The following is a 26,334-nucleotide window of genomic DNA, read 5'->3' as shown; positions in this document are numbered from 1 at the left end:
AATAAAAAACACAGTAGATTGCATCTGTTTTTTGCACTTTGCACCCTGTCCTGTAGGTAATAAAAGCTCCTTTTTTGTCTAACAAGGCTGTAACAATGGAGACCCTGCACTTGTAGTGGTATCCTGGAAGGGGCCATGGTAATTATAGCACTCAGACTGTTTTCAAAACAATAAAAATTAGTTACGCCAGCAATCTGATATCCTTTCTGGCAAGTGTCCAGGATGAATTCATATGCTGTGGAGCCCAGTAACTTCTTATGTCCCTGCCTATTAAAAAAAAAAAAAAGACTGGGCAACTTGCACTTCTTCAGTGGGGCTCATATATAAAGAGTGGGCAAATTTGCTCCTGGGCTGTAACCCTTGGCAACCAGTCAGATGTTTTCTTTCAGTGCTAAACCTGCAGCTGGCTGGAAAAAGCTAATCACTGATTGGTTGCTATGGGTTACTGCCCAGGTGCAAATTTGCCTAGTGTTTATAAATGAGCCCCAATGAATTCACCTTGGATGCTAACTTAAGGGTTCCAATGTAAAGTACTCTGGACCAGTGTGTCTCGGGTTAAAAGTTATCTGATTAAAAAAGGACAAAGAATTGAACAATTGAATTTAAAACAAAATACAATTTTAGTTAGAATATTATAGGGGTCATTTATGAAAAACAGGCACAATGTCTCATGTTACTGCATTTTGTACCCTGCTTTGATGAATTACAGCAGGTCTCTTTACTATGTTTTAAGGAGAACTAACCCCCCCATTAAGAAATTCCCCATCTACTGGCTAGATAGCCCCCCTCCCTGCTTCCTACTTGCATAGTGCATTATTCCAGAAAGGGTCCCTGGACAGCATGCTCACTTATTTATGCAGAGTAGCACAGCGGAGTGGATGGCATCTTCCAGATATTCTTCTATAAGGGAACACCATATTTGCTGTATGCTCAATTGGCGTAGTCCGGTATTCGTACCAACTGCGCATACGCCGAAAAGTTCAGTGAAGAGGATCTGAAGAAGACTGAAGACCTTTTCCAGGGACCCTTTCTGGAGTAATGCACTATGCGGGTAGGAAGCAGGGAGGGGAAACTATCTAGGGTAATAGATGGGGCTTTTCTTATTGAGGGGTTAGTTCTCCTTTAACGGCACAGAGACCAGCGGCTGCCCTGATGATTTCAGAGATGACCATGTTAATCAGCATTGCATTCATGAGGGCGGGTGGGGGGAAATGTAGGCACCTCCTCCCAAATTGTATGTAATTCAGGCAAAAGAACAGAGTACTCACTGGCACACCATGACCCTCAATGTGTGTTTTACTGGGTGTTCCATTAGGTTATTGTAGTCAGTCAAAGGCATTAGGTATTGTAGTTCCCTTGTGTCCATTGACGCTGCACCTTGTGTGTGTTCGGAACTTCTGTCCAAGATCTTTACCATTAATACTAATTTTAAGCTGGCCTGCCCCTTTACCCCTCTACCCCAAGATGCACTGCAAACTAATCATGAGACTGCATCAATACCTTCCATATTATAGAAGTCGCTACTACTCAAACAGAGTTAAGGCCATGCATGAACTTATTCATTTCGCTCCCAATGATTTTAAGATTAATGTAAGATGAGAAATAACAGCAAACAGGGGAGATTTACTAAAGGGTGAAGTGGCCATCGCTAACGAAAATTCGGCAACAATCTCATTTGCAGAAGCATCGTCAATTGCCAATTTACTAACAAGTGTAGAGGACAATTTACTACCGAAAGAGACCATCACTAGTGCAGTTTTGCTCCCTATCGCCAGGCGCATTTTAATTCGGGCGAACGATTGTTTCCGCTGCAAATTCACTAAAGTGCGAAGTTTTTTAAAACGTTACCTTTTGCCAGAGTTTCCTTCGTCAGCTTAGACCTAGCGAACTGATAAGATGAAGCTACATCCTCCTCAATCTTATGTCAGTTATATCATAGCCTGTTTGCTGAAAAGTCATAAAAGTTTCTAAAAAAACGCTGGAGTTTTTTCACATTTTAAAGTGGGATTGTCTTTAAAAGTTGTAACTATTAAAAAATTTTGTTTTAACCTTTTTTTTAACCATTTATGGGACGTGCCACATTTGTGTTAGGGTGGGCTCATGTCTAGGGCATTAGAGGATCTCTTTTGTCTTTATTTTACTTCCTTGGACATTTTTAATAATAAGTGGGCACTTTTAGCATTTGCACCAACATCTCTAATAAAAACTTATATACGACCTATATGTACCCACCCTTTTCAAATTGACCTAAGCGTAAGTTCACTAACGAAGTTTGAAAAGTTCGATAGGTAATGCTCACGCTGACGAATTAACACTAGCAAAACTTCCCCAGCGTTCGGCTGCCCAGACACAACTTTGCATTTTAGTGAATTAGCGCAGTGGTAGCGAAGATGCACCTGGCAAAGTGGTGCAGAGTGTGGCGAAGCCTTCACAGGCAAAATCCACCCTTCAGTGAATTTGCCCCAATGAGTTGTATTCAGTTATTTACAGATTATCAGAATTTGGTAACGTGGTTTCAGCCACAGCTCATGTGTACAACGAAAGCCTGTTCTTATTATTCCATCAAGGGTAGAAGAGAATATCTTGGCACTTTATAAATTAATAACAGGGGTGTAACTATAGAGGAAGCAGACCCTGTGGCTGCAGGGAGCCCATGAGGCCCTAATTCATATACTATTTCAATAAATATTGGTAAAATTAGTCAGACAATTTGAGGGCCTGAAAAATTATGTGGGGCCCAGTAATATCTAGTTACTGATTAAAAGTAATAAATATGCTGCTGGGTGAACTTTACAGGCACGTTTTCTAACTTTCTGTCAAAGCATGTGTTGCCTATCTGTGCTGATCAGACATTTTTATTACGTTATTAGAAACAAGCATATTTAGTGTGACTGGCTAAGTTAGCTAGTCAGGAGCAGGGGCCAGGATTCCGCTTGAGACTCCGAGATGACAGCACCTTGGGAGAAAGTGACAAATGCTGAATAGAAAATGATAGAAGCCCTGAATGATCCTGTGTTGGACGCATCCCCCGGAGCGGAGAGAGAAACAGAGAGTTGGGAAGGCAGTGGAGGGGAAAAGAAGTTGAGACATCTTGTATCATCGATCTTCCTTAAATACTCACAGCTGTGACAAAACGAGAGGAACAAAATGATGATGAATGAGTCAGGTATCTGATGTTTACCTGGGACGTTCCACAAACCCTTTCAATGCCAAGGGGCAAAGTAACGCTCAGCAGAGCACATCACTTCTAAGGAGCAACCGACCAGAACAAAGAAACCTTAGAAATTACTATTGTAATTCCATAAATGCCTTAATAAAAATTCCCTCTGGTTACCCTCAAATTAAACCACAGACCAAATCAGTGGCAAGCACATCATTTAGGGTAAACTGGATCATTTCAATGGGAAAAAAAGGCTCTCCATCATTTAGGGAATCTGTCTGATATGAATATGATGAATTTTCCCTGCTCTGTTTGCTTAGGAAGAGCAAAATAATTGCAGAAATGACAGTTTCTGCACAATTAATCAAACATATATATATATGAATTTCTTCATTTCTCTTTACAAGACGAGAAATCCAAGCAAACAATATATTGTGCCAAGTTATTTTGCAGATGTCAGATCTTGATATCTTGGCTACAGTGCTAATAAAGGGCCTTTCAAAAAAAGCAAATCTGTTCCCTGAAAAAATACTTTCATATTGCCCTTTCTACAGGGTCTGACTGGTGGGTGCATGGCCCACCGGGGCTGCTGTCTCAGGGACCCCCGCTCCCGCCAAGGAACCCCTGCTCTGATCCTGCACCCCCTACAGGGGCCACCGCCTACTCTACCCCCTCCCCTGAACGCACATAAATTAAACTTACCTTTAGCGCATAGGGGCGGAAGATCATCAGCCTGGGGGATCCGACCCTGCCTTCATATCAATAGCATCCACACTTACTATATTTTTTTTAACTAAAATATGTAACTTACACATAGCACCAAAAAAGACTGGTCATATGTTTGACAGAAATTTGTTTATTACTATTCTTTAATTGTATGGCACTAACATACTGTATTCTGTCCCTGCCCCAATAGAAATTACAATCTAAGGTATCTTACACATAATACAATACATTTTAGCAGAAGCCAACATAACCTCCCTGCATGATTTTGGGTATATGAGGAACAGCCATTTAGACACAGAGAGAATATACAGTAAGATCCTGTACATCCTACCTGGAATCAAACAGCTGGAACCTGACTGCAAATTTAAAGGGGAACTAATGGGAAAATAAAAATTTAGTACAGATATGGGATCTGTTATCCAGAAGGCCGTTATCCAAAAAGCTCAGAATTACCTCCCTTCCACCTAGGAACTCTGCAACCTGTATAATTAAGCTTAGGGTTTTGTTTATTTATGGTCATATAACTTTTCAGCAGATAATAACCCCACAGTTTACAGCAGACCTATATTATGCAATATGTAAGCAGCATTCATTGGTTATAATTATATCTGCACCCAGACACATCTTCATGATATATTTGTATCATATTATATCTTTATAACTCTGTCACTCACGGACAATGTTATACAGTCATAATTTACTCATTAATAGCCTGGGACTTACATCTTTCAAATAATAATAGTCCTCTATTATAGGTTTATCATTCCAAAATTGATAGGTGTACCCAACTACTCTTCTGTACCTTTATAATTCTGTCACTAATAGCTGCACCCTTTTATAACCTTATAAATCACTGCTTCTTGTGTTCCGTTATACCTTTATAATTCTGTAACCGATGCTTGTACTCTGCTATGCCTTTACATAATTCTGTCACTGTAAGCCGCACACTTTTACATTTTTAGAAATCTGTAAATCTTTATAAACCTGTAACCATGCTTACAATCTGATATTGCCTAATAATTCTCCCAGCTTTAACTTATAACATAATATCTGCAGCAGAGCATATACAAACACCGACAAATGAATAAAACCTGGGTTATTTTCAGTTTGTGTTGTTATATATACAACAGTTTGCATCTACTGTCCAAATACTGCACTATACTAATTAAACACCTGTACCCTTAAAAATGAATAGCAGCTTTACATGTAAAGATATTGACACAGCATACAAAGTTTTGTCCAGTAACGTGTGTATGTTAAGCAAAGAATCTGGAAATCCTGAGGCCTGGATTTATGGCGAGGACACAAAGGCCCAGGCCCAGGACGCCACAATTTTAGGGGTAGCATGCACCCAGCTGCATCTACTACCTACAGAGGACTGCAAGGGAGATTTTGACAGTAGTTTCAATCTCCCGCGAGCAAAGTGCGCATTGGAGAGGGGGTGGGAGCAAAAAGATATGGGCAAATCCTTTTGGATTAGGACTGTCATGGAGACATGGTCCTTGACTGGTCACTGTAGACCTGCAGTATTATATGATCATTTCGCTGGTTTAGCCCAGAAAACAGTCAGGCCTGGATTTTGCCCGGACCTAGGGCAGCAAAATTTTAGGGGCGGCATGTGGCTAAAATCTACTTCACATTTACTTCATTGACAACTTTGTCCCCCCTTTCTATTTGTGCCTGTATGTTATCCACCCACTTAGAATGTAAGCTCTGCAGGACAGGTGCCTCCTTGCTCCTATGTGTCTTAGCACATGGCACCTAATCTTTGTAACTTTGTTTACTTACATTACCTGCAATGTTGTATCCTCTCTGTTTGCCCATTTACTTTATTGAAAAAATATAAGGCACTGCTTATACTAGTAGCCCCATATAAATAGTTATGCATACACACATGCAAGGTGTCAGTTTTAAAGGGGGACTATCATTGATATAAATATGCACCCTGTAGTGGATGTTTAACATTGAACTTTCATAAGTAGCTTTTATTTGTTTCTAATGGGTTTTTATATATAAATTGTTTATTAAAGTACTCCATTTTCTGCTGACTTCTGCTGAAATCAGCCAATTAGGCAGAGTCCAAGAAATGACTGGAAATGATGGCATTTCTGATGCCTCCACCCCTTGTACCATGCACTTGTTGTTCCAAGCACCGGAGTGGCCTAGGGGGGCCAGATCGCTAGTGCAGAGAGCTCAATTGTGCTCTCTGCATTAGCAGAGCCAAAAAAGAAATTTTGCCTCTTAAAGCTACCAGGAGCGTCTGAGGCAAATTTCTCAACTTGTCTCGTGGCAGCAGTGCCCCTGGAACTGGCATCCTTGTAGCATGGATATTGTTTGCTACATCTGTCTGGTTTGTACATTTTACTTGATCTTATGATAGAATAGTGGCAAAGGATAATGTTCTTCACTGGTCTCTGACTGCTGTCTTTATAAGCATGGTGAGACATTATATTTTGAAATAGCAGTCTTCATGTTTTTGTTTGGTCTATCTGTATTACAAGCATGACCCAGCCTACCTGTCTGATATAAGAATATATATGTGTGTGTACAAGTCAGTTTTAGACCAGGTGATCAGAGACATTAACTGACCCCATTTCACGAGGCTTATAATGGTCCCCTCTGGGCACCTTTGAGAACTTCAATAAATGTGAAGAGGAATTTTGGTTTTATTTTGGTTTGCATTCCCAAAATGCATCAGTTAATAGAAATCTGTTTTTCAAAAGAGCAATGCAAAAGAATCCCTGTTTTGTTAAAAGGGTAAGGCATTTTTCAGTAGCAGTATGCACAAAATGTCTTTGTCTTAAATATATTGATAATGAGAGAGGACTCTTGTATTTGTTTATATGTATTTTGTGGTCACAGCCTCATTGCTAGAGATGTCGCGAACTGTTCGCCGGCGAACTTGTTCGCGCGAACATCGGGTGTTCGCGCTCGCCGGAAGTTCGCGAACGTCGCGCGACGTTCGCCATTTTGGGTTCGCCATTGTTGGCGCTTTTTTTTGCCCTCTCACCCCAGACCAGCAGGTACATGGCAGCCAATCAGGAAGCTCTCCCCTGGACCACTCCCCTTCCCTATAAAAACCGAAGCCCTGCAGCGTTTTTTCACTCTGCCTGTGTGTGCTGAAGAGATAGTGTAGGGAGAGAGCTGCTGCCTGTTAGTGATTTCAGGGACAGTTGAAAGTTTGCTGGCTAGTAATCGTTTTGATACTGCTCTGTTATTGGAGGGACAGAAGTCTGCAGGGGTTTGAGGGACATTTTAGCTTAGGTAGCTTTGCTGGCTAGTAATCTACCTTCTACTGCAGTGCTCTGTATGTAGCTGCAGTGGGCAGCTGTCCTGCTTCTGATCTCATCTGCTGACTGCTGCAATAACAGTAGTCCTTGTAAGGACTGCTTTTATTTATTTTTTTGTTGTTTTACTACTACTACTACTACTACTACTATAAGAGCCCAGTGCTATTAGTCTAGCAGTGTTGGGGAGTGGGACTGGTGTGCTAATCTGCTGCTCCTAGTAGTTCAGCAGCACCAACTTTAATTTTTTTTTTTTAATATTCATTTTTTTTTATTTTACTTTTTTTTATTTTACTACCGCTGTAGTAGTGTATAAGTTGACCTTTTAGGCATTATTTGCCCTGTAGGCATTATTTGCACACTGTTTTCTTCAACCCGCCATCGAGCTGTGTGACCTTGTTCCCATTCTGTCTAAATATCCATAATATTACCGTCTCCAGAAAAAACACCGGAGTCACTTTTTTCAAGCAGCATTCATATATTTTACGTAATCCGTATCCACCGCTGTAGTAGTGTATACGTTGGCCTTGTAGGCATTATTTGCACACTGTTTTCTTCAACCCGCCATCGAGCTGTGTGACCTTGTTCCCATTCTGTCTAAATATCCATAATATTACCGTCTCCAGAAAAAACACCGGAGTCACTTTTTTCAAGCAGCCATAATATATTTTACGTAATCCGTATCCACCGCTGTAGTAGTGTATACGTTGGCCTTGTAGGCATTATTTGCACACTGTTTTCTTCAACCCGCCATCGAGCTGTGTGACCTTGTTCCCATTCTGTCTAAATATCCATAATATTACCGTCTCCAGAAAAAACACCGGAGTCACTTTTTTCAAGCAGCCATAATATATTTTACGTAATCCGTATCCACCGCTGTAGTAGTGTATACGTTGGCCTTGTAGGCATTATTTGCACACTGTTTTCTTCAACCCGCCATCGAGCTGTGTGACCTTGTTCCCATTCTGTCTAAATATCCATAATATTACCGTCTCCAGAAAAAACACCGGAGTCACTTTTTTCAAGCAGCCATAATATATTTTACGTAATCCGTATCCACCGCTGTAGTAGTGTATACGTTGGCCTTGTAGGCATTATTTGCCCAGTTTTTTTGGCCACAGCCACTGAAGCACAGAGGCCAGAAAAAATATGCCATATAAATGCTGAAAATAGTCATTTTTTGCCATACGTTGACTCAACGTATATGGCAAAAAATGACTATTTTCAGCATTTATGTGGCATATTTTTTCTGGCAACTGTGCTTCAGTGGCTGCAACCAAAAAAACTGGGCAAACAATGTCTACAAGGTCAACGTATGGCGAAAAATTACTATTTTCAGCATTTATATGGCATATTTTTTCTGGCAACTGTGCTTCAGTGGCTGCGTCCAAAAAAACTGGGCAAACAATGTCTACAAGGTCAACGTATGGCGAAAAATGACTATTTTCAGCATTTATATGGCATATTTTTTCTGGCAACTGTGCTTCAGTGGCTGCGTCCAAAAAAACTGGGCAAACAATGCCTACAAGGTCAACGTATGGCAGTTGTTTAAAGAGAACAGTAGATTACTAGCCAGCAAAGCTACCTAAGCTAAAATGTCCCTCAAATCCCTGCAGACTTCTGTCCCTCCAATACAGAGCAGTATCAAGCAGATTACTAGCCAGCAAACTTACTATCATCTGTCCCTGAAATCACTAACAGCTCTCCCCCTACACTATCTCTTCCAAGCACACACAGGCAGATTTTTCAGATACATTTTTGCCCTTGATCCCCCTCTGGCATGCCACTGTCCAGGTCGTTGCACCCTTTAAACAACTTTAAAATCATTTTTCTGGCCAGAAATGTCTTTTCTAGATGTTAAAGTTCGCCTTCCCATTGAAGTCTATGGGGTTCGCGAACTTTTTTTCCGACGTTCGCTACATCCCTACTCATTGCACCCCTGCCTAATGTTTTTAAAAATTAGTGGTGAGCACAACTTTCCCTTGTGTGTTATAGTTAAACAGGAGTAGTGACCAGCTCCATGTTGTAGCTCCCTTAAATTAACTTTTATTATTATGTAGAGAGTGATATTCTGACCCCTATTTGAAAGTTGTGGGTCCATGCACCACACTGCCTGCACATACTGTACACCCCTGGTTTTCATTTTGTCAAGTCTAGACAAGGACATGATAACTTTTTGCTCTTTTCATTTTAATTTTTATCATTTTGTATGTAATGCACTTTTTTTTAAAGCTGTGACGTATGGGTAGACAAAGAAACAGAAGGCTGGGTGTATATGTGTGTGTGATATAAATAGTGAATACAGTACTCCCTATTATAAAATATATAGTGAATAAAGTACCCCCTCTTGTAAAATATAATGATATTATAAGTTACCGAGGAGTTTCATGACCATATAAAAACACGAGGCCGAAGGCCGAGTGTTTTTATACAGGTCATGGAACTCTGAGGTAACTTCTAATATCCTCATATTTTGCAACTGGGGGTACTTTATTTATTATAATACACACGTTTCAGTGAGTCATGTGACAGAAATGACATCAGAACTCACTGTTTATAACTGATGACATCAGAACTCACCATTTATAAGGATATCATTTACAAGATATTCATGGCTTTTGTGTATTATAAGGATAATATGTCACCGAGGAGTTCTATGACCATATATAAGCACAAGGCCAAATTTACTTCTAATATCCTCATATTTATAACTGATGACATCACTAAGAGCTGTTTAGTGAAATATAATTTACAGGATATTCATGGCTTTTGTGTAATATTATTTTTATATATATATATATATATATATATATATATATATATATATATATATATATATATATATATATATATATATATATATATATATATATATATATATCTTGTGTTCAGGTCTGGACTGAGATCCAAAATAGGCCCTGGCATTTCATGCTACACAGAGGCCCAAACAGCACCTCACCAGCCCAATAAATAGTGCCTGTCTATGGCAACTTACAGCAGCCCCTCTGGCATTTGCCAGAACCCACAGAATGCCTGTACAGGCCTGCTTGTTGTGTTACACTAAAACTGGCAATAGATTTCTGGGGCTAGGTTTTATGTATTGTATTCAACACTTTGATTTTCACTTCAAAGAGTGAACGGACAGAGCTCTCCAATAAGCTACAAGGGTTACATGTCATGTCTCCACGTCACTAAGGATTCCTGCCAAACATAGAATTTAAGTGGGTTATTGTTAAACTTGTTCACTTTGAGAAAGGCTGAATATACAGCCAAAACAGTAGTTTGTGCCTGCAATAAATCATTTTTTTATTCATACAGAGCAGTGCTTTACAGAGATTGGTCATCAATCAGTGCCTGTCCCAGTGGATCTTATAATATAAGGTCCTATCTTATTCAAATATACTGTATATATTTATCATGAGCCAATTAATCTGCCTGTATATTGTAGGTAGGAGACTGGCGTACCCTGAGCAAACCCACAAAGGCATATAGTGCACAGGGCAGAATCAAATGTAGGACCCAAGCTCAGCTTTGCATAAGTCCTAACCACTGAGACAAAACAAAATATCAATTCCTCATATTATTTGGGAATATCAGTTTTTTAACCAACGTACACATAACTGTATACAGTACAAAAGTATTTTGTATTGGGTCCTTCCTATTGGCAATGAGCCAGCACTATATCTGCATGTGCCAGTGTCAGCTGTACATGAAAGAATTCTTTGAAGTATGTGTTGTGTTGGTTATTACTTTTTACTTTCAACCAATATTTCACTTGGCTTTAATTGTTTTGTTCTTGGGCTGAAATAAGATGTTGGCAATACAGATGTTTATTCGTCGCCACCTTGATGTACTGTTTGAATCACTGTGAAGAATTGCACACAGCCTGGTAGGAAATTTGAAAAGTTAAATGAAAAAAAAAAAAATAAGATTGAATTCAACAAAAATATTTCAGCCCACTGCCAAACTGCCCGCTGTAATCTCATGTTTATGAACAGCGTCCACAGGCTATTTACCTTATGCACAGTTATAGAATTTGGGGGGGCGTAAAGCAACAATCTTAGTAATTTTATACAGTATATATATTAAAGGGGTGGCTCGCCTTTAAGTTAAATTTAGTATGTTAAAGAATAGCCAATTCTAGACAACTTCTCAATTGGTCTTTATTATTTATTTTCTAAAGTTTTTAAATTATTTCCCTTCTTTTGACTCTCAACTTTCAAATGGGGGTCACTGGCCCTATTTAGAAAGAAATGCTCTGTAAGTCTACAAATTTATTGTTATTGCTACTTTTTGTTAATTCTCTTTCTATTTGGGCCCTCTCCGGTCACTTGTTCACATCAATGCATGGTTGCTAGAGTAATTTGTACCCTAACAACCAGATGGCTGAAATTGCAATCTGGAGGCTGCTGAATAAAAGCTAAATAACTCAAAAACCACAAATGATTAAAAACGAAAACCAATTGCAGCTTGCTTCAGAACATCACTCTCTCTACATCATACTAAACGTTTATTCAGGTGAACAACCCCTTTAATGATGCTGGTGCAGCTACCTGTAGCAAGTAGAGATGTTTGCCGTCATACAGTTAAGGTGGCCATAGACGTTAAAGGGATACTGTCATGGGAAAAAAAATTTTTTTCAAAATGAATCATTTAATGCTGATCCAGCAGAATGCTGCACTGAAATCCATTTCTCAAAAGAGCAAACAGATTTTTTTATATTCAATTTTGAAATCTGACATGGGGCTAGACATATTGTCAATTTCCCGGCTGCCTCAAGTCAAGTGACTCTGATAAATTTCAATTACTCTTTACTGCTGTACTGCAAGTTGGAGTGATATCACCCCCCTCCCTTCCCCCCCCAACAGCCAAACAAAAGAACAATGGAAAGGTAACCAGATAGCTCCCTAACACAAGATAACAGCTGCCTGGCAGATCTAAGAACAACACTCAATAGTAAAAACCCATGTCCCACTGAGACTCCTTCAGTTACATTGAGAAGGAAAAACAGTAGCCTCCCAGAAAGCATTTCTCTCCTAAAGTGCAGGCACAAGTCACATGACCAGGGGCAGCTGGGAAATTGACAAAATGTCTAGCCCCATGTCAGATTTCAAAATTGAATTTAAAAAAAATCTCTTTTGAGAAATGGATTTCAGTGCAGAAGTCTGCTGGAGTAGCACTATTAACTGGTGCATTCTGAAAAAAACATGTTTTCCGATGACAGGATCCCTTTAAGATTTTTCTCTCTCAAATGCCGGATGTTAGTGCGATTTGACAAATCCGTTAAATTATCTTGAGGTTAGTGGGCACCAAATGATCGACTAATAAAAAAATGTCTTTTTTAGTTGATGTACAAACTGTACATTACAAAATAAGCTTGGTCTTATGATAATGAAGAGATCTGATCTATGCCAGTTATGCACAGATCTTCATGTAATTCAGCCTATGAGCTCACACAAAGCCTAAAAGAATTATCTACTCACTTCTAAAAAGAGGGGTTTGTTGCACTAAGATATGATGATTACTCTCAGTGCTGACTTCTTGGTTGGATTTATGGGAAGGGATTCAGACATCAGTCTGCACCCCAAGCAGCCCAACTAATTATTTATTTCCCTTTATTGCACCACAATAAATTGAAGTCTATTAATATGACTCCTGCTTTGCTAAATCAGAATAACGTATTATTCTCAGTGTGCTGTTATAAATAGTCATGGTCTTTTTTCCCCCCATGTCACAAATCCTTTTCTTTTTTTATTCTAGTATGAGCTGAATTAAAAGAGCAATAAAAAACGCTATAAATATGGCTCTGTATATTTTACTGCAGAACCAGAATTTGGGGGGGAAGATTCAGTGGCCTCCTCCAACAAATGTTTTACCTAAAACAACTATATTTAGTCATTTTAAAGGGTACAAGTTAAAAAATTGTATATTTTTAGTAAATGTTCAAGCCCTGCAAGGTCTTTTTTTCAAAGCAGTCAATATACAATTTTTAAATTCTGAGATGTTACAAAAAATCTTTTTATTGAGCTAAAATGTGGATTTACATATAGGCAACTGAGATTTTTATTAACAAAATTCCCCTTATACATAGCCCTGCAACACAAGAACATACTGTAGCTACTAATCTATGGGGTGCCGTTTGTCCCAAATACATTCTGTATACAAAACTATCCCTAATACACAGAATGAATGTCTCTCATGGTATATAAATATTTGTGACCATACACAGAGAAAAAAAATATACAAAAGACTTATTTCTATTAAAGAATGAAAACAAAATCTGGTTAGTGCACAAAAGGATGTCATTATATCACAAACTCCATTCTGTACAGTTTAACAAGCAATCTGTCTCACAAATGTATAACCTCCATGTAACGGACACACTAATGTGCAAAGTTACTTACAGAATGAATTATGTAAAAACAAAGTTGGACATAATATATAATAGTGTAACTAACTAGTGCATGTCAAGCTAGATTTGAATGACTAAATAGATATCTGCGACAGAAAGCAAGATTTTATAGCACAGGATTCATTCTTTCCACAAAATGACAGTTTTGTTTCACAAAACAGATAAAATAACCATTCTGTGAAGCAACACAGTCAGTCACATTCCTGAACCAATAAGAACAAAGCTTATTGCCATATAAAAACAGGATGAGAAGTGGCCAGCTCTGCTCCACATGGCTAAGGCAAAGTATCTGACCTGCTATAGAGGGCGCCCTCTAATGTCCCCTGTGCTGCATAGTAATAAACATGAACAAACATTTCCTAAAAGAGCTGCTGTTAAACACTACAGGTTCATAAATGGAAGTTTTTACAAATGGCTGAGAAATATAATGATTGTAGAGAAAGAACAGTATGCAAAACTTATATAAATATGATCATTTTAGGTGATATGTAGTAACCTGCTTGTGTGGCCATTTTGGTTAAGGGCATTCCTGCTGTATTGCCATTATCTTATGACTCACTCCTGTTCCGCTTCCTGTCTAAGCTGAGAGCAATAAGAGATAAGAAAATAAGTAATTTTAACAGTTTAGATAAGGAGAAATATTTTCAAATTTTTATAACCTGCCAAACTTTGTAAAATGAACATGGTAATTAGGGGCTGCGGCCACAAAATGGGTGTGGTCAAAAAAAATTGCTGCACTACATGCAAAAAATTTTTTTTGTCTCTCTTTTTATTTCTAAAATGTTGGGAGGTATGTATGTATTCCAGGAAGTCTGGGTCACACCAGGCCCCCACACACTTTGTTGAATTTTTCTGGTGCCCCTCTTGTTTCATACATTAATTTAATTAATGGAAGAGCTCCATCTATCAGCTGTCTCCAGAAGGGTATGGTAGGAGGGGTATTCCCCATCCAGTGCATAATCACTGTTTATTTTTGCATTGAACATAAGGGGGTTCATTTATAAAGTTAGCGCAGCGCATATTTTTCACAAATGGTTGTATTGCGCGTGTTTTTTCCTGAACGCAAATATATTGCACTGCTCTGCCCGTCTTTCCGTTTTTTGCGAATTCGCATTGTGAATAAATTTTCGCAAATGATGCGCAAATGAGACGGGAGTATGCGCGAGCGCACCGAATGTACGAGGTTGTTGTGTGCGAAAATAGCGTTGACAGTAACTTAAATTCGCAGTTTGCGAAATTGTTTTGCGAATATTTTATCCGCCACCAAAGTTGCGGCGTAAATGAGTCACAGAGTGTACACATAAATATTCACAATTTGCGAAGAAGCTCCTATAGACATTCGCACTGTGAAAAAAAAATTTGCAATTCTGTTTGCACCCTCTTATTCAGCTTTATAAATATAACCATGCGCAGGGCAAATCTATTTACTTTGCGAACCAATCTGCCCTGCGTGAAGTTTATAAATGACCCCCCTGGGAGCATAAACAAGATCTAGCAGTGTTGCTTGATATTGGATCATCAATCACTCCCAGTAAGCATACCACCAGGTCGACTATCTGTGGAGTGCCCAGTTCAGTGGCTAGGGTCTCCATTACCTTGGTCGAGAATAACTGGACCGGGGACAGGACCAGATCACGTGGATAAAGTCAGCACCTGGAAGTTTACATCGGGGCACAGATCATCTTGACTTTTCTCAATTGTTTTTTAGCTTAAGAGGAGTTATGTAAACTTGATGGAGAATCTTATATTGTATCAGTCTGTCCCTTATTGAGATTAAGAAACTGTAGGCCGTTGCTATTGCATCCTCCCACATCTCATGGTTGAGGTCCGGAATAGCCTGTATCCATAGGAGGTAGGCTCTATCAAAGGTGGGTTTGACCATTACCATGATATTCTGATATAGTCTACTCTAGACAGTAGTTTAGTAGGGGAGGGGTGGTAGAGAGCATCCTCTATATTGGCCATGGACATTGTTGGGGTAAGTGCCTGAACTGTCATGTCTGAGCTGGTACCTCAGACAAGTACCTATAGAGTTGGATTTGTTGACCAGGAAGTTGCTCTTATAAGTCTTGGAATATGGGAAACTGCCCATTTGGAATTAAGTCAGACAGCTTTTTAAGGCCTAGAATAGTCCAGTACAGGAAGTAGTGAGTTGCCCCACAAGGGAAGGTTGGGTGACAGGTGTGGTACGGGGTGGCCCAGGAGTTTTAGTGCCATAAACCATGCTTTGTGCGGGGTGAAGAGAGTGCTTGGTAGAGTCATCATGTTGGAAGGCTGCCTGTAGGGGTAGGTACCAAGGCCCTCAATTGAGAGGAGGATAAAGGCTTGGAGGATCATGTTGGAAATGTAGGGGTTGGCAGAGAAACACCATTGTATGTAGTAGATCTGGGAGGCCAGGTAATAGAGGTAGAAGTATTGGAAGGCCAGCCACCCTTTTATAATAGGGGCATCACTCTTTCCCAGGATGGGATGTTATGGAATATGTACAGAAGTTTAGGTAGGTAGATCATTTTGATTATATTTACACCCCCCCATAGTTTCAGCAGAGATTGGCCCAGTGTTTAAGGGTACCAGAGATAGTCAATGATTAGGTCTAGATTGTGTTGTATTAAGGAGTGTGGGTCTGTGTGTATGTGAACACCCAGGGGTTTGAAAGAGTTGGACCACTTTAGGCGTAGGCCTGGGGGTGGTAGTGCTGGAGATTAGAGTCAATGGTGTAGAGTTGTGACTTTTCCCAATTAATTCTTAACCCAGAGTATATCCCAAAGCTCTGGACTGTGGCCAAAAGAGCAGAAGAGTCACCTAGGTATATAAGAAAATCATCTGCAAAGATGGACACCTTTTTGGTAATGTTAGCATATTGGAACCCTTGTATGGATGGACAATCACGTATCAGAATGGCTAGGGGTTCGATTGCCAATGCAAAGAGGACAGGGGAGAAATGGCAGCCTTGTCTACTTCCTCTTTCAAGCTTGAAAGGTTCAGAGATGACATTTTTCACTCATTTTGTCTGTTGGGGACTTGTAGAGCAGTTTAAACCATTGTATAAATCTATTTCCGAGACAAAATGTGTGAAGTACTTGCCAGAAGTAGTCCCACTCCACCGAATCAAAGTCTTTTTCTGAGTCTAGTATTGCTGTTGGTGTCGGATATCTGGAGGTTTGTAAAGAGGCGTCAGATGTTGAAGTCCGTTGCCCTCCCTGGCATAAATCCTGATTGGTGTATCAGATCTGTGGTGGCCCATGTAAGCGGCTAGTATTTTTGCGTCATTGTTAATGAGAGATATTGGTTGATATAAACTACATAGGGTGGGGGGGATGAACTTCATAGGGTGGGGTCCAGGGAGGGGTCCCATCCTGTTTTGGGGATAACTATTATTAAGGCTTCTAAAAATTATGGTGGCAGGGACCCATAGTTCCAAGCAGCCTGAAAAGTTTCAAGAAGATGGGAAGAGATTAAATCATCTAGACTTGTACCAATCTGGGGGGAGCCCATCTAATCCTGGGGTCTTGTATTGCCGACCTCACCTCCTTAATGGTGATGGGCGTGTCAAGCCAAGCACTCTCTGCTGGAGATAGTTTAGGTATGGCTATGGAATCTAAGAATTGATTCAGCTGTGGTGTGGTGCAAGAGGTGGAGTACCTATACAGAGATTTGTAGTATTTGGTGAATGCTTCAGCTATCAATTGTGGTTTGTGTACCACAGAGCCAATCATGGTCAGAATTCTTGGTATGGCTGAGGAGGTTTGTCTCATTGATCAAAGATTCACTGTGAACTGTGGGCTTTTTTTGTGGTTATAGTGTTTTCCCTAATTAAGGCTGCTTTGGCTTTACACACCTGCTAGTATGTATGTGTGGATGGGGAATTGAAGTGGAGCTCTTTGGTCTCTAGCAGTTTTATCTCTGCTTTTTCAACTCCTTCTTTGGCAGCTTTCCTAGTTTGGGCAAGATAAGAGAGTCCCGGGTGGCAGCCTCAGAGGCTTCCCACACATGTTTTGTGAGGTAGATCCTGAGTTTATTTCCCAATATGCTTGGTAAGTTTTTTGTGTGATTCAGCTATGTCTGGGTTATTAAGCCAGAGAGGGCTTAGGCGCCACAGCTTGTTTGGGGGTTGGGGGAGACATTATAGTATCATTTGGAGGGGGGAATGATTGAATAGGGACTGAGGTAGGTAGGAGATTTGTTGCATCAGAGGAAGTACCTCAGGTGTTGTGAGGGCTAGGTCTATCTGGGAGAATGTTTTGTGTGGTAGAGTGACAAGAGTAGGCCTTAGTGCCAGGGTGCTTCCATTGCCACACATCAGAGAGACCTAGAGCGTTTGCCCAATGTGTTAGGTGTGTGGGGCCCATAGTGGTGGAATGTAGCCAATCGCTGGACAGGTCCATGACTTGGTTCATATCCCCCATTATGCAGGTTGGTGCAGGAGGCAGGTCGGCAAGTTTTTCCCTATGAGTTCAAATAGGGCAATATTAAATGGAGGTGGAGCATATACATTCACCACTGTCAAGGGTTTATTTGCAATAAGGCAAGTCATTATAATATATCTGCCATATTGGCCATTATTAGTTTGATAAATTCAAAGGGGAGGTTTTTCCTTATAAGGATAGACACTCCTCTGGAGTGAGTGGAAAATGAGGTGTGGAATGCCCACCCCACCCATGGTTTCCTGAGGGTGAGAACTTTCTGGCCCACTAGGTGGGTCTCCTGTTGGAGCAGGATGGTGGGTGGATAATGTTACAGATATGTCCACATAAGGCTGTGCTTATATTTGGAATTAAGTCCCCAGCCATTCCAGGACATAAAGCTATAGGATGCCATATGTGTGTAGGAGGGGTGTTATAACTGGATGATTACGTTCCGCACCAGGAAAAGCATCAATCACATAGTAGCAGTTATGTAAATACAAAAAAACCCAGAAATAACCCATCACATCAATTACCCTATCATCCACGCCCAAAAAGGATTTGCCCAAAACCAACCCCTTTCCCACCCTGCCCAACCTCCCAACTTGGCGGGCATTATTCCAAAACTTAACCTGTAAGACACTTTCAGGGGTGTTTCACCCATGGAAATTGGGAACAGTTAAGTCAAGGGCAGCACCACGTATGCCATTGGTCTTAAGTCAGCCTTGATGTTGAAAAAAAAAATGTAAACAATTAAACAATAGTGGCTGGAGCCCGTTAAATTACCCCATTGTCTCTATAGAGCCAGCAAATGTTCAATAGGACTCTGGTGGTGGTGTTTCAGTTCACCGGATATAGGGCATCATATACTTGTTCAAAGGGTGCAGGGACTGGTTTTAGTATTTAACCCCCTTTAGGGTCCGGATAGGATGGGCTGTGTATAATGCAGATTAACTTTATGGTTGTGGCTTGTGCACCCCATATAGATATGGCCACAATCATTCTCTTGTGCAACTGAGGCCCAAAAAATTAGCAAACATAGAAGGATAGGGCTCCTTTACTACCAATGGAATCAGCATCTGGGGCTGGCCCGAGGGTTCTGGCTGGGGTCATCCAGGGGTGCTTCGCCAATGAGGCGAGTTGAGGCTGTCGCCTCAGGCGGCAGCGCCCCACTAGGTACCAGGGGCAGCAAAAATGCTGCTCCTGGTACTTTAAGAGTGAATTTCTGGGGGAAGGGGGGCAGCAGCAACTGCTGCTGCCTCAGGCGGCGAAGGGGACAGGATCGCCCCTGGGGCCATCCACTATACTCAGTTTGCCTGGATACAGTATCACATATTTCAATTGGAGGTCTCTCAATCTGCACTTCACTCCTGCAAATGTGTTTTACTTCCTTTGTAGGGTTGAAGAGTAATCAGGGTAAATGGAGATTTTTTTCCCCCCTCATATAGAAGATATCTCTTGATTCTTGATATTGACTCTTAGAGTGTATGTACTGCATGCAAGTAGCTGGTTAGTGCTAGTAGCCTAATTTACATTAAAATGGGGAATCTTGTGCCAATCTATTAGAAGGCCCAGATGGCTATGAAAGTCAGAGGCAAATTTACTGGCCACCCTGTCATCACTCCTACATAAAAAATGCCTGAAATGGTTCAGCAAAAGCTGAATGCAGGAGAATGGGAAGTGGTACTTGACCATAAGATGCAGAACAAATTAAAAGGAATTTTAGACATGTTCAGTTTTAGAACTGGTTATATGATTTTTGAGCTCCTGAAATCAATAAAAGAATTGCATTTTGTTTTATTCCTTCTGTAGCTACACAACCCCCCCCCCCATACATTTGCTTTTCCCATCCTGTACTTTTACACAGCCACCATTAACCCATATTTCCCATTCTGTAGTACTGCATGTCCCTCACTTCACTCGTTCCCCTTCTGTAATACTACACAACCAACATACTTCCATGTTTCACTCTCCCCATACATCAATACTTCCCATCTTGTACTAATAGACAACGCTCCTTGTAACTGAATGAAACAACTATACAGGTCTGGACTTGGAGTCAAAATAGGCCTTGGCATTACAAGTACATAAAGGCCCAAACACCAGCCCACTAAATAGTGACTTTCTACAGATTGCCAGTCTGAGCCTGCTACTATATTTTGTTTTACCTCTTCTATTTCCCCAAAACCCCTGTGCAACTACATTTGTTACTCTACACCCCCCACCAATGCACAATTCTACGCTATGTCCTTACAGGGTCTGTACCACTGCCCAGATTTATTCAGCCTCCCAATACCTTTATACAGTCTCCACATTCCCATACAGCCCTCGTCCCCCAATAGCTCCACTAAGTATCAATCTAAGGGCTAAGGACAGGTGCTTCAGAAACACAACTATACTTTATATAAACAAGCTGATATGTAGTCATGAGGTCAGCCATTCAAAGCTGAAAAAGGAGAAAAGGCAGAAGGTGCACAGCAGATAGCAGATAAGCCCTGTAGTATACAATATAATTCTTCAGAATCTTTAGTCTGTTATCTACTGTGTATCCTGTGCTTTAATGGCTGCCCCCATGGCTACACAGCAGCTTGTTTATATAAACTATAGTAGTACTTATCTGTTATCTACTACGTATCCTGTGCTTGAATGGCTGCCCCCATGGCTACACAGCAGCTTGTTTATATAAACTATAGTAGTACTTATCTGTTATCTACTGTGTATCCTGTGCTTGTATGGCTGTCCGCATGGCTACACAGCAGCTTGTTTATATAAACTATAGTAGTACTTATCTGTTATCTACTGTGTATCCTGTGCTTGAATGGCTGCCCCCATGGCTACACAGCAGCTTGTTTATATAAACTATAGTAGTACTTATCTGCTATCTACAGTGTATCCTGTGCTTGGATGGCTGCCCCCATGGCTACACAGCAGCTTGTTTATATACACTGTAGTGGTGTTTCTGAAGCAAGTACACCAGTTTTACCAGTGCAGGGCAAAAGTACACTATATTGACATTCCTTTAAAACACTTTCATTTTTTGGTGTTACTGTTCCTTAAAATGATTGACAAAAAACATAATGAAGTATCTGTGCAATGAATACTTTATTTTTTTTTTACACAATTTTTAATTTCCAGCAAATTTCCTTTTAACAGATCCTGTCATAGTAAGTTAGGTTGAAAAAAGACACACGTCCATCACGTTCAACCTTTTTACTTTTTTTAACCTGCCTAACTAGCAGTTGATCCAGAGGAAGGCAAAAAAAACCCATCTGAAGCCTCTCCAATTTGCCTCAGAGGGGGAAAAATTCCTTCCTGACTCCAAAATGGCAATCGGACTAGTCCCTGGATCAACTTGTACTATGAGCTATCTTCCATAACCCTGTATTCTCTCACTTGCTAAACACCATCCAACCCCTTCTTAAAGCTATCTAATGTATCAGCCAGTACAACTGGTTCAGGGAGAGAATTTCACATCTTCACAGCTCTCACTGTAAAAAACCCCTTCCGAATATTTAGGTGGAACCTCTTTTCTTCTAATCAGAATGGGTGCCTCCTGGTTCGCCACCTGTAATGGGTGCCTGTGATGTTTCTGCTCTGGTCCCTGATCCTGGAGAGGTGGTTCATGACTCTTGCGAAGTGGTTTCTGTTCCTTTTGATGCCCCCATTCCGGGTCCTAGTAGTGTTCCACTTATTGGACTAAAAAGTATGGGGGGGCATTCGACTTTGGGATTGCCCGGTGGTCGATCCTCAAGTGGGGGGGGGTTATGTAAGGACCAGCCCGGGACTTGAACCCTGTGTGCTGCACTTACTCCATGAGCCACTGGAGGCTCTTAGGGCTGGCTCTGGTTCCTATGCTATATGTTCAGGTGTTCTCCCTGTCTATAGTTTTCTCCTCCCTGTTCTCCACCCACCTCGTTTCCCTCATGTGTTTCCCATTCCCATGAATTTTAAATTCGACCCTTGATAAATCTGGCCCTAAATATGTACAAGTTCTGGAGACTTACAAGTCGCTGTAGTAACAATCTGACAACAGACAGGGAAATAAACTGCTTGTCACAGCCCTGGTTCGGTTCAGGAAATCATTAACAACGGCAAACATGGCTTCATTAATGAAGGTAGTTCTGGAGCAGGATCTGGAAGCTCAGGAGCCAGTCCTAGGAAAGGGAAAGCGAAAGCAGCAGGACCTGCATGTATCAGGATCTGGAGGCTCAGCAGGTAGTTCTGTAGCAGGATCTGGAGGCTCGGGAGCCAGTCCTACAGAAGGATCTGGAGGCTGAGCAGGTAGTTCTGGAGCAGGATCTGGAGGCTCGGGAGCCAGTCCTAGAGAAGGATCTGGAGGCTGAGCAGGTATCTCTGGAGAAGGATCTGAAAGCTTAGGAGCCAGTCCTAGAAAGGGAAAGCAGCAGAACCTGCATGTATCAAGATCTGGGGGCTGAGCAGGTAGTTCTGCAGCAGAATCTGGAGACTCAGGAGCCAATTCTAGAGAAGGCTGAGCAGCATATCCAGGATCTTCAGAGTCGTACACCAGTATGTCCTGTAGGTTCCTGAGTTGTCAGTGGAAAAATAAAGAAGCAAAAAGTAAAATCTTTGAGATTTATACTTCCATCCTGTAACTCTACCTCTGTATATTTACCTACAAACACTCCAAGTCATACATTTTTGCTGGTGTTGGCATAACCCAATATTCCCATTCTTCTGCTTATCCTCAATAAGCTCCTCTATTTATTTTTTTACTGTGATAGACAACTTTTTGATTTGGAAATTTGAGGTAGTTGACAGGAATAGCTCCACACAGACCCCAACATAAACAGCCCTTTTTACTACCAATCACCCTCTGCTACCTTCATGGTATCCTTCATGGAATTTATACTACCGAACACTGCCTTCCAGTCTCTACATTGTCATCTATACGTCATACAAATCTCATTCTTTCCTATAATCCATTGTGCATTAATTAACCTATACTGTGTACTCACAATTCAGGTGGTGGGCTTGGGGTGCGGGCCTGTTCAACTACTTTCCGATCCTCTTCATAAAAGATTGTACAGAGGAAGAAGCATCCTCCAATCACTGCCAGAAATGTCAATATTATCAAGGCATGTTGCAAGCAGTGCAATGGGCTGGTTTCTGGTTGCCACATCTGGATCACCTCAGAAATCTGATAAAAGACATAGAAGTTAATTGTTGCATGTTTATAAAGTGGTGACATATTACACAGGACTGCACAGCAGAGAGACACTATGATAACAAACCATTTACAGTGGCTCAGATATAAAGCTAAAAGGTTGGGTTTGCTAGAGTTTAAAATCTTAAGGGGAATCAAATGCACTTACCTTCTCAATGATAAATGGGGCAAATACCCCTCCTCCTAACTGTGCTATAAAACCCTGCAAGGCTATTGCTGTGCCACGGGAATTTGGCATTACTACCGACTGGCAAGAGAGAAAAGAAGGGATTATCAGGGAAGAGGCCACTGCCATTATTATTATTTGATATCATATCTTGCGCTTATTGGTGTCCAACATGGGTTTACGTTATCAATAAAAAAGCATATAAACCCGATGTTTAGGACCCAAACACTGATTCTGTCTGTGGGTAAACCAGGATATGAAAGGAAAAAGTTCTTCAAGAGATATATTTACCAGTATCATGTCAGTAGCTACAGCCTGGTTTATATTCAGTAGAACGCCACCTACAAAGATGAACCCCTGTAGGAGAGAGTAGGGTGGTGAGATAAAAATATAAAATGAACCCACATCTAAATGGAATAATTTAATACAATTATTGGTGCCAATGTTGATGTCATCTCTAAGGTTGGCTCTCAAATCACTTATCCTCGAGTGTTAGTAATATTTTAAACCATTCATGTAGAACTGGGGCCATAAAAATAATCTATTTCTAATCTAAGTTAATTAGCTTCATGCTATCACCTTCTCTCAATCTCAACATCCCATGATATTGGGAGTACAAACATTATTGTGTTTAAATTCAATGGATATAACTCACATAGGCAAGGGTAAAGCTGATTTCTACACTGAAAAGGAAGATGCATATGAAAGATCCAGAGGCCAAAAGTCCTAAACCAGATACCAGTCGATCAGCGAATGGACACATCTTGAACCACCGAGTGATGATCACCATTCCTATTTGTATCCCCACTATGTCAGCCATGTATTTAATCAAACCATAGATCATGCTAGAAGGAGACAAAGAGACAAGAATGTTTATTATATTGTTCAAACTGTATAATGTACCTCTAATAATAACTTCTCAGATCCTGAACTGAAACAATTTAATATACATCCTAAACAATACAGTGCACTTGTTAAAGGCTATCTGCTAAACCATAGCAAGGCTTGTTCATAATGGGACTGGTAAACACACATTTAGGGGCAGATTTATCAATGGTCGAAGTGAAAGTGAAATTTGACTAGGGAATAGTTAAAATTTGATTCGAGTTTTAAAAAAAAATTCTAATTTGATTATAGAAATGTATCATGTGCTGGCCCTTTAATACTTTGAATTAGACTATTTGCCACCTTAAACCTGCCGAATTGCTGTTTTAACCTATGGGGAACGTCCTGGGATAAATTTGGAGTTTTTTGCAGCCTTCCTGAAAATGGAGTTGTTTTTAGTAAAAAAACATGAATCGAATTAGATTCGATTCAAAACGATTCGATTTGAATTGAATTTAAGTTTGCGGGTCGAATTTTGAGTTCTTGGGAGTTTATGGGAGTTTAATAAAACTCCCATGAACTCTAAATTCGACCCTTGATAAATCTGCCCCTAAATATGTACAAGTTCTGGAGACTTACAAGTCGCTGTAGTAACAATCTGGCAACAGACAGGGAAACAAACTGCTTGTCACGGCCCTGGTTTGGTTCAGGAAATCAGGAACAAGGGCAAACATGGCTTCATTAATGAACGTCACGGACCATGAAGCGAAGGTGAGAAAAACAAAGGTCCGTCTGAAAGTGGAGGAGAGGGATTAGTAATATATACATCTTCTGCAATTTTCCATTTGATTGTTATTTATCATAAATAATACTCACATTTTAAATAGCATCCTCAGATTTTTGAAGAAGGAGGAGGTCAACTTCCAAATATATTGGAAACTGAGGATCTGCATCTGAGGGTCATCACTGTGGTCCTCAGTGTAGCATCTAGGTGGTTCCTTCATGAAACAGATTAGCAACACTAGGCACACTAATCCCAAGCCTGCAACTGTCTGTGTCCAAAGAAAACAGCAGTTAAGTACCCAGCCATGTATCTCTTTTTATGTAGAGTATCCAATCAACTAAACTGTTAATAAAAGGCTAATATCTCACAACAACCACTGTTTTATTTGTCTCTTAATGTTTAGCCAATATTCAATTGTATCTTCCCATCACCCCAATATAATTAATGGTACCCGGTTGAATTTTCCTTACCTGCAGTGCATGACGCCAGTTTGAGCCTAAGTAGACTGGCACAATTGCTCCCACAACGATCCCAAAGGCACTGTAACAGAACCAAGGAGATTCAGGGTTAATATAACAGAATCCACACACAAACCAACAGGAATGTAGCAGGAATCCAGGTACAACTTGCAGCTTACCCCATTATATAGCTGAAACTGTTAAACATGCATAAAGTCCCTCGTCGATTTTCAGGTGGGCACAGGTCATCAATCAGGGTCAGGGAAATGCCTGCAAAAAAACTTTCTATTGCGGCCACGGCACTCCGTATAAAAGGGATGGTCCAACCCCACAAAAGGATAAGAGGGTACAATTTTTTATAAGTTAGGATTCATGAAGAATTAATATTACTGAGTACAGGTTATACGCGAAGTGAAATCTCATTGACCATCCAATACATCGACTCTTACCTCCTGGGGAATTACGGAACAGCTCGCAACAAACAGAGTCCAATACGTTACTCCCAGACACATGAGCATGGTTCACACAAGAAGAAATTCAAAAGAGACTTGAACAGGTTAAGATTAACAAAGGTCCAGGGCCAGATGGTATTCATCCCAGGGTAATTAGCGAGCTTAGCTCTGTGATTGCCAAACCTCTTTACTTAATTTTTCAGGATTCATTGAGATCTGGTATTGTGCCAAGAGACTGGCGAATTGCTAATGTGGTGCCTCTATTCAAAAAAGGATCCCGTTCTCAGCCTCAAAACTATAGGCCAGTTAGTCTGACGTCAGTATTAGGAAAGCTTTTCGAAGGGTTAATAAAGGATAAGATACTGGACTTCATAGCAAATCATAATACTATGAGTTTGTGCCAGCATGGTTTTATGCGTAATAGATCTTGCCAGACTAACTTAATTTCTTTTTACGAGAATGTAAGTAGAGACCTC

General features: G+C 40.5%; 1 protein-coding gene across 1 annotated transcript; it reads right to left on the bottom strand.

Annotated features, from left to right (window-relative positions):
- Positions 1-21,495: 21,495 nt before the first annotated feature.
- Positions 21,496-25,995, bottom strand: LOC121397704 (protein spinster homolog 1-like). The gene is made up of 9 exons (XM_041574928.1): positions 25,586-25,995; positions 25,419-25,488; positions 25,041-25,216; positions 24,804-24,956; positions 23,995-24,184; positions 23,631-23,696; positions 23,322-23,420; positions 22,965-23,146; positions 21,496-22,532 (listed from the first exon to the last, which is right to left on the bottom strand). Exons 1-9 carry the CDS (start codon positions 25,612-25,614, stop codon positions 22,130-22,132), a joined length of 1,368 nt encoding a protein of 455 aa, XP_041430862.1. The 5' UTR covers positions 25,615-25,995; the 3' UTR covers positions 21,496-22,129.
- Between the last annotated feature and the right edge of the window lie 339 nt (positions 25,996-26,334).

Source organism: Xenopus laevis, chromosome 8S (assembly GCF_017654675.1).
Source record: "Xenopus laevis strain J_2021 chromosome 8S, Xenopus_laevis_v10.1, whole genome shotgun sequence".
NCBI classification, from domain to species: Eukaryota; Metazoa; Chordata; class Amphibia; order Anura; family Pipidae; genus Xenopus; species Xenopus laevis.
The sequence above is the reverse complement of the archived record's forward strand: the minus strand, read 5'-3'. Positions and strand labels throughout refer to the sequence as shown.

What these genes read in the sequence shown, in the direction of transcription:
- LOC121397704 (XM_041574928.1), bottom strand. Translation starts at nt 25,614, where the DNA reads ATGTTTAACAGTTTCAGCTATATAATGGG. An exon ending in CTGAGGATGCTATTTAAAAT is followed by an intron (nt 24,957 to 25,040) that starts GTGAGTATTATT and finishes CTCCACTTTCAG; the next exon opens with ACGGACCTTTGTTTTTCTCA. An exon ending in CCAAGCCCACCACCTGAATT is followed by an intron (nt 22,533 to 22,964) that starts GTGAGTACACAG and finishes CTGACAACTCAG; the next exon opens with GAACCTACAGGACATACTGG.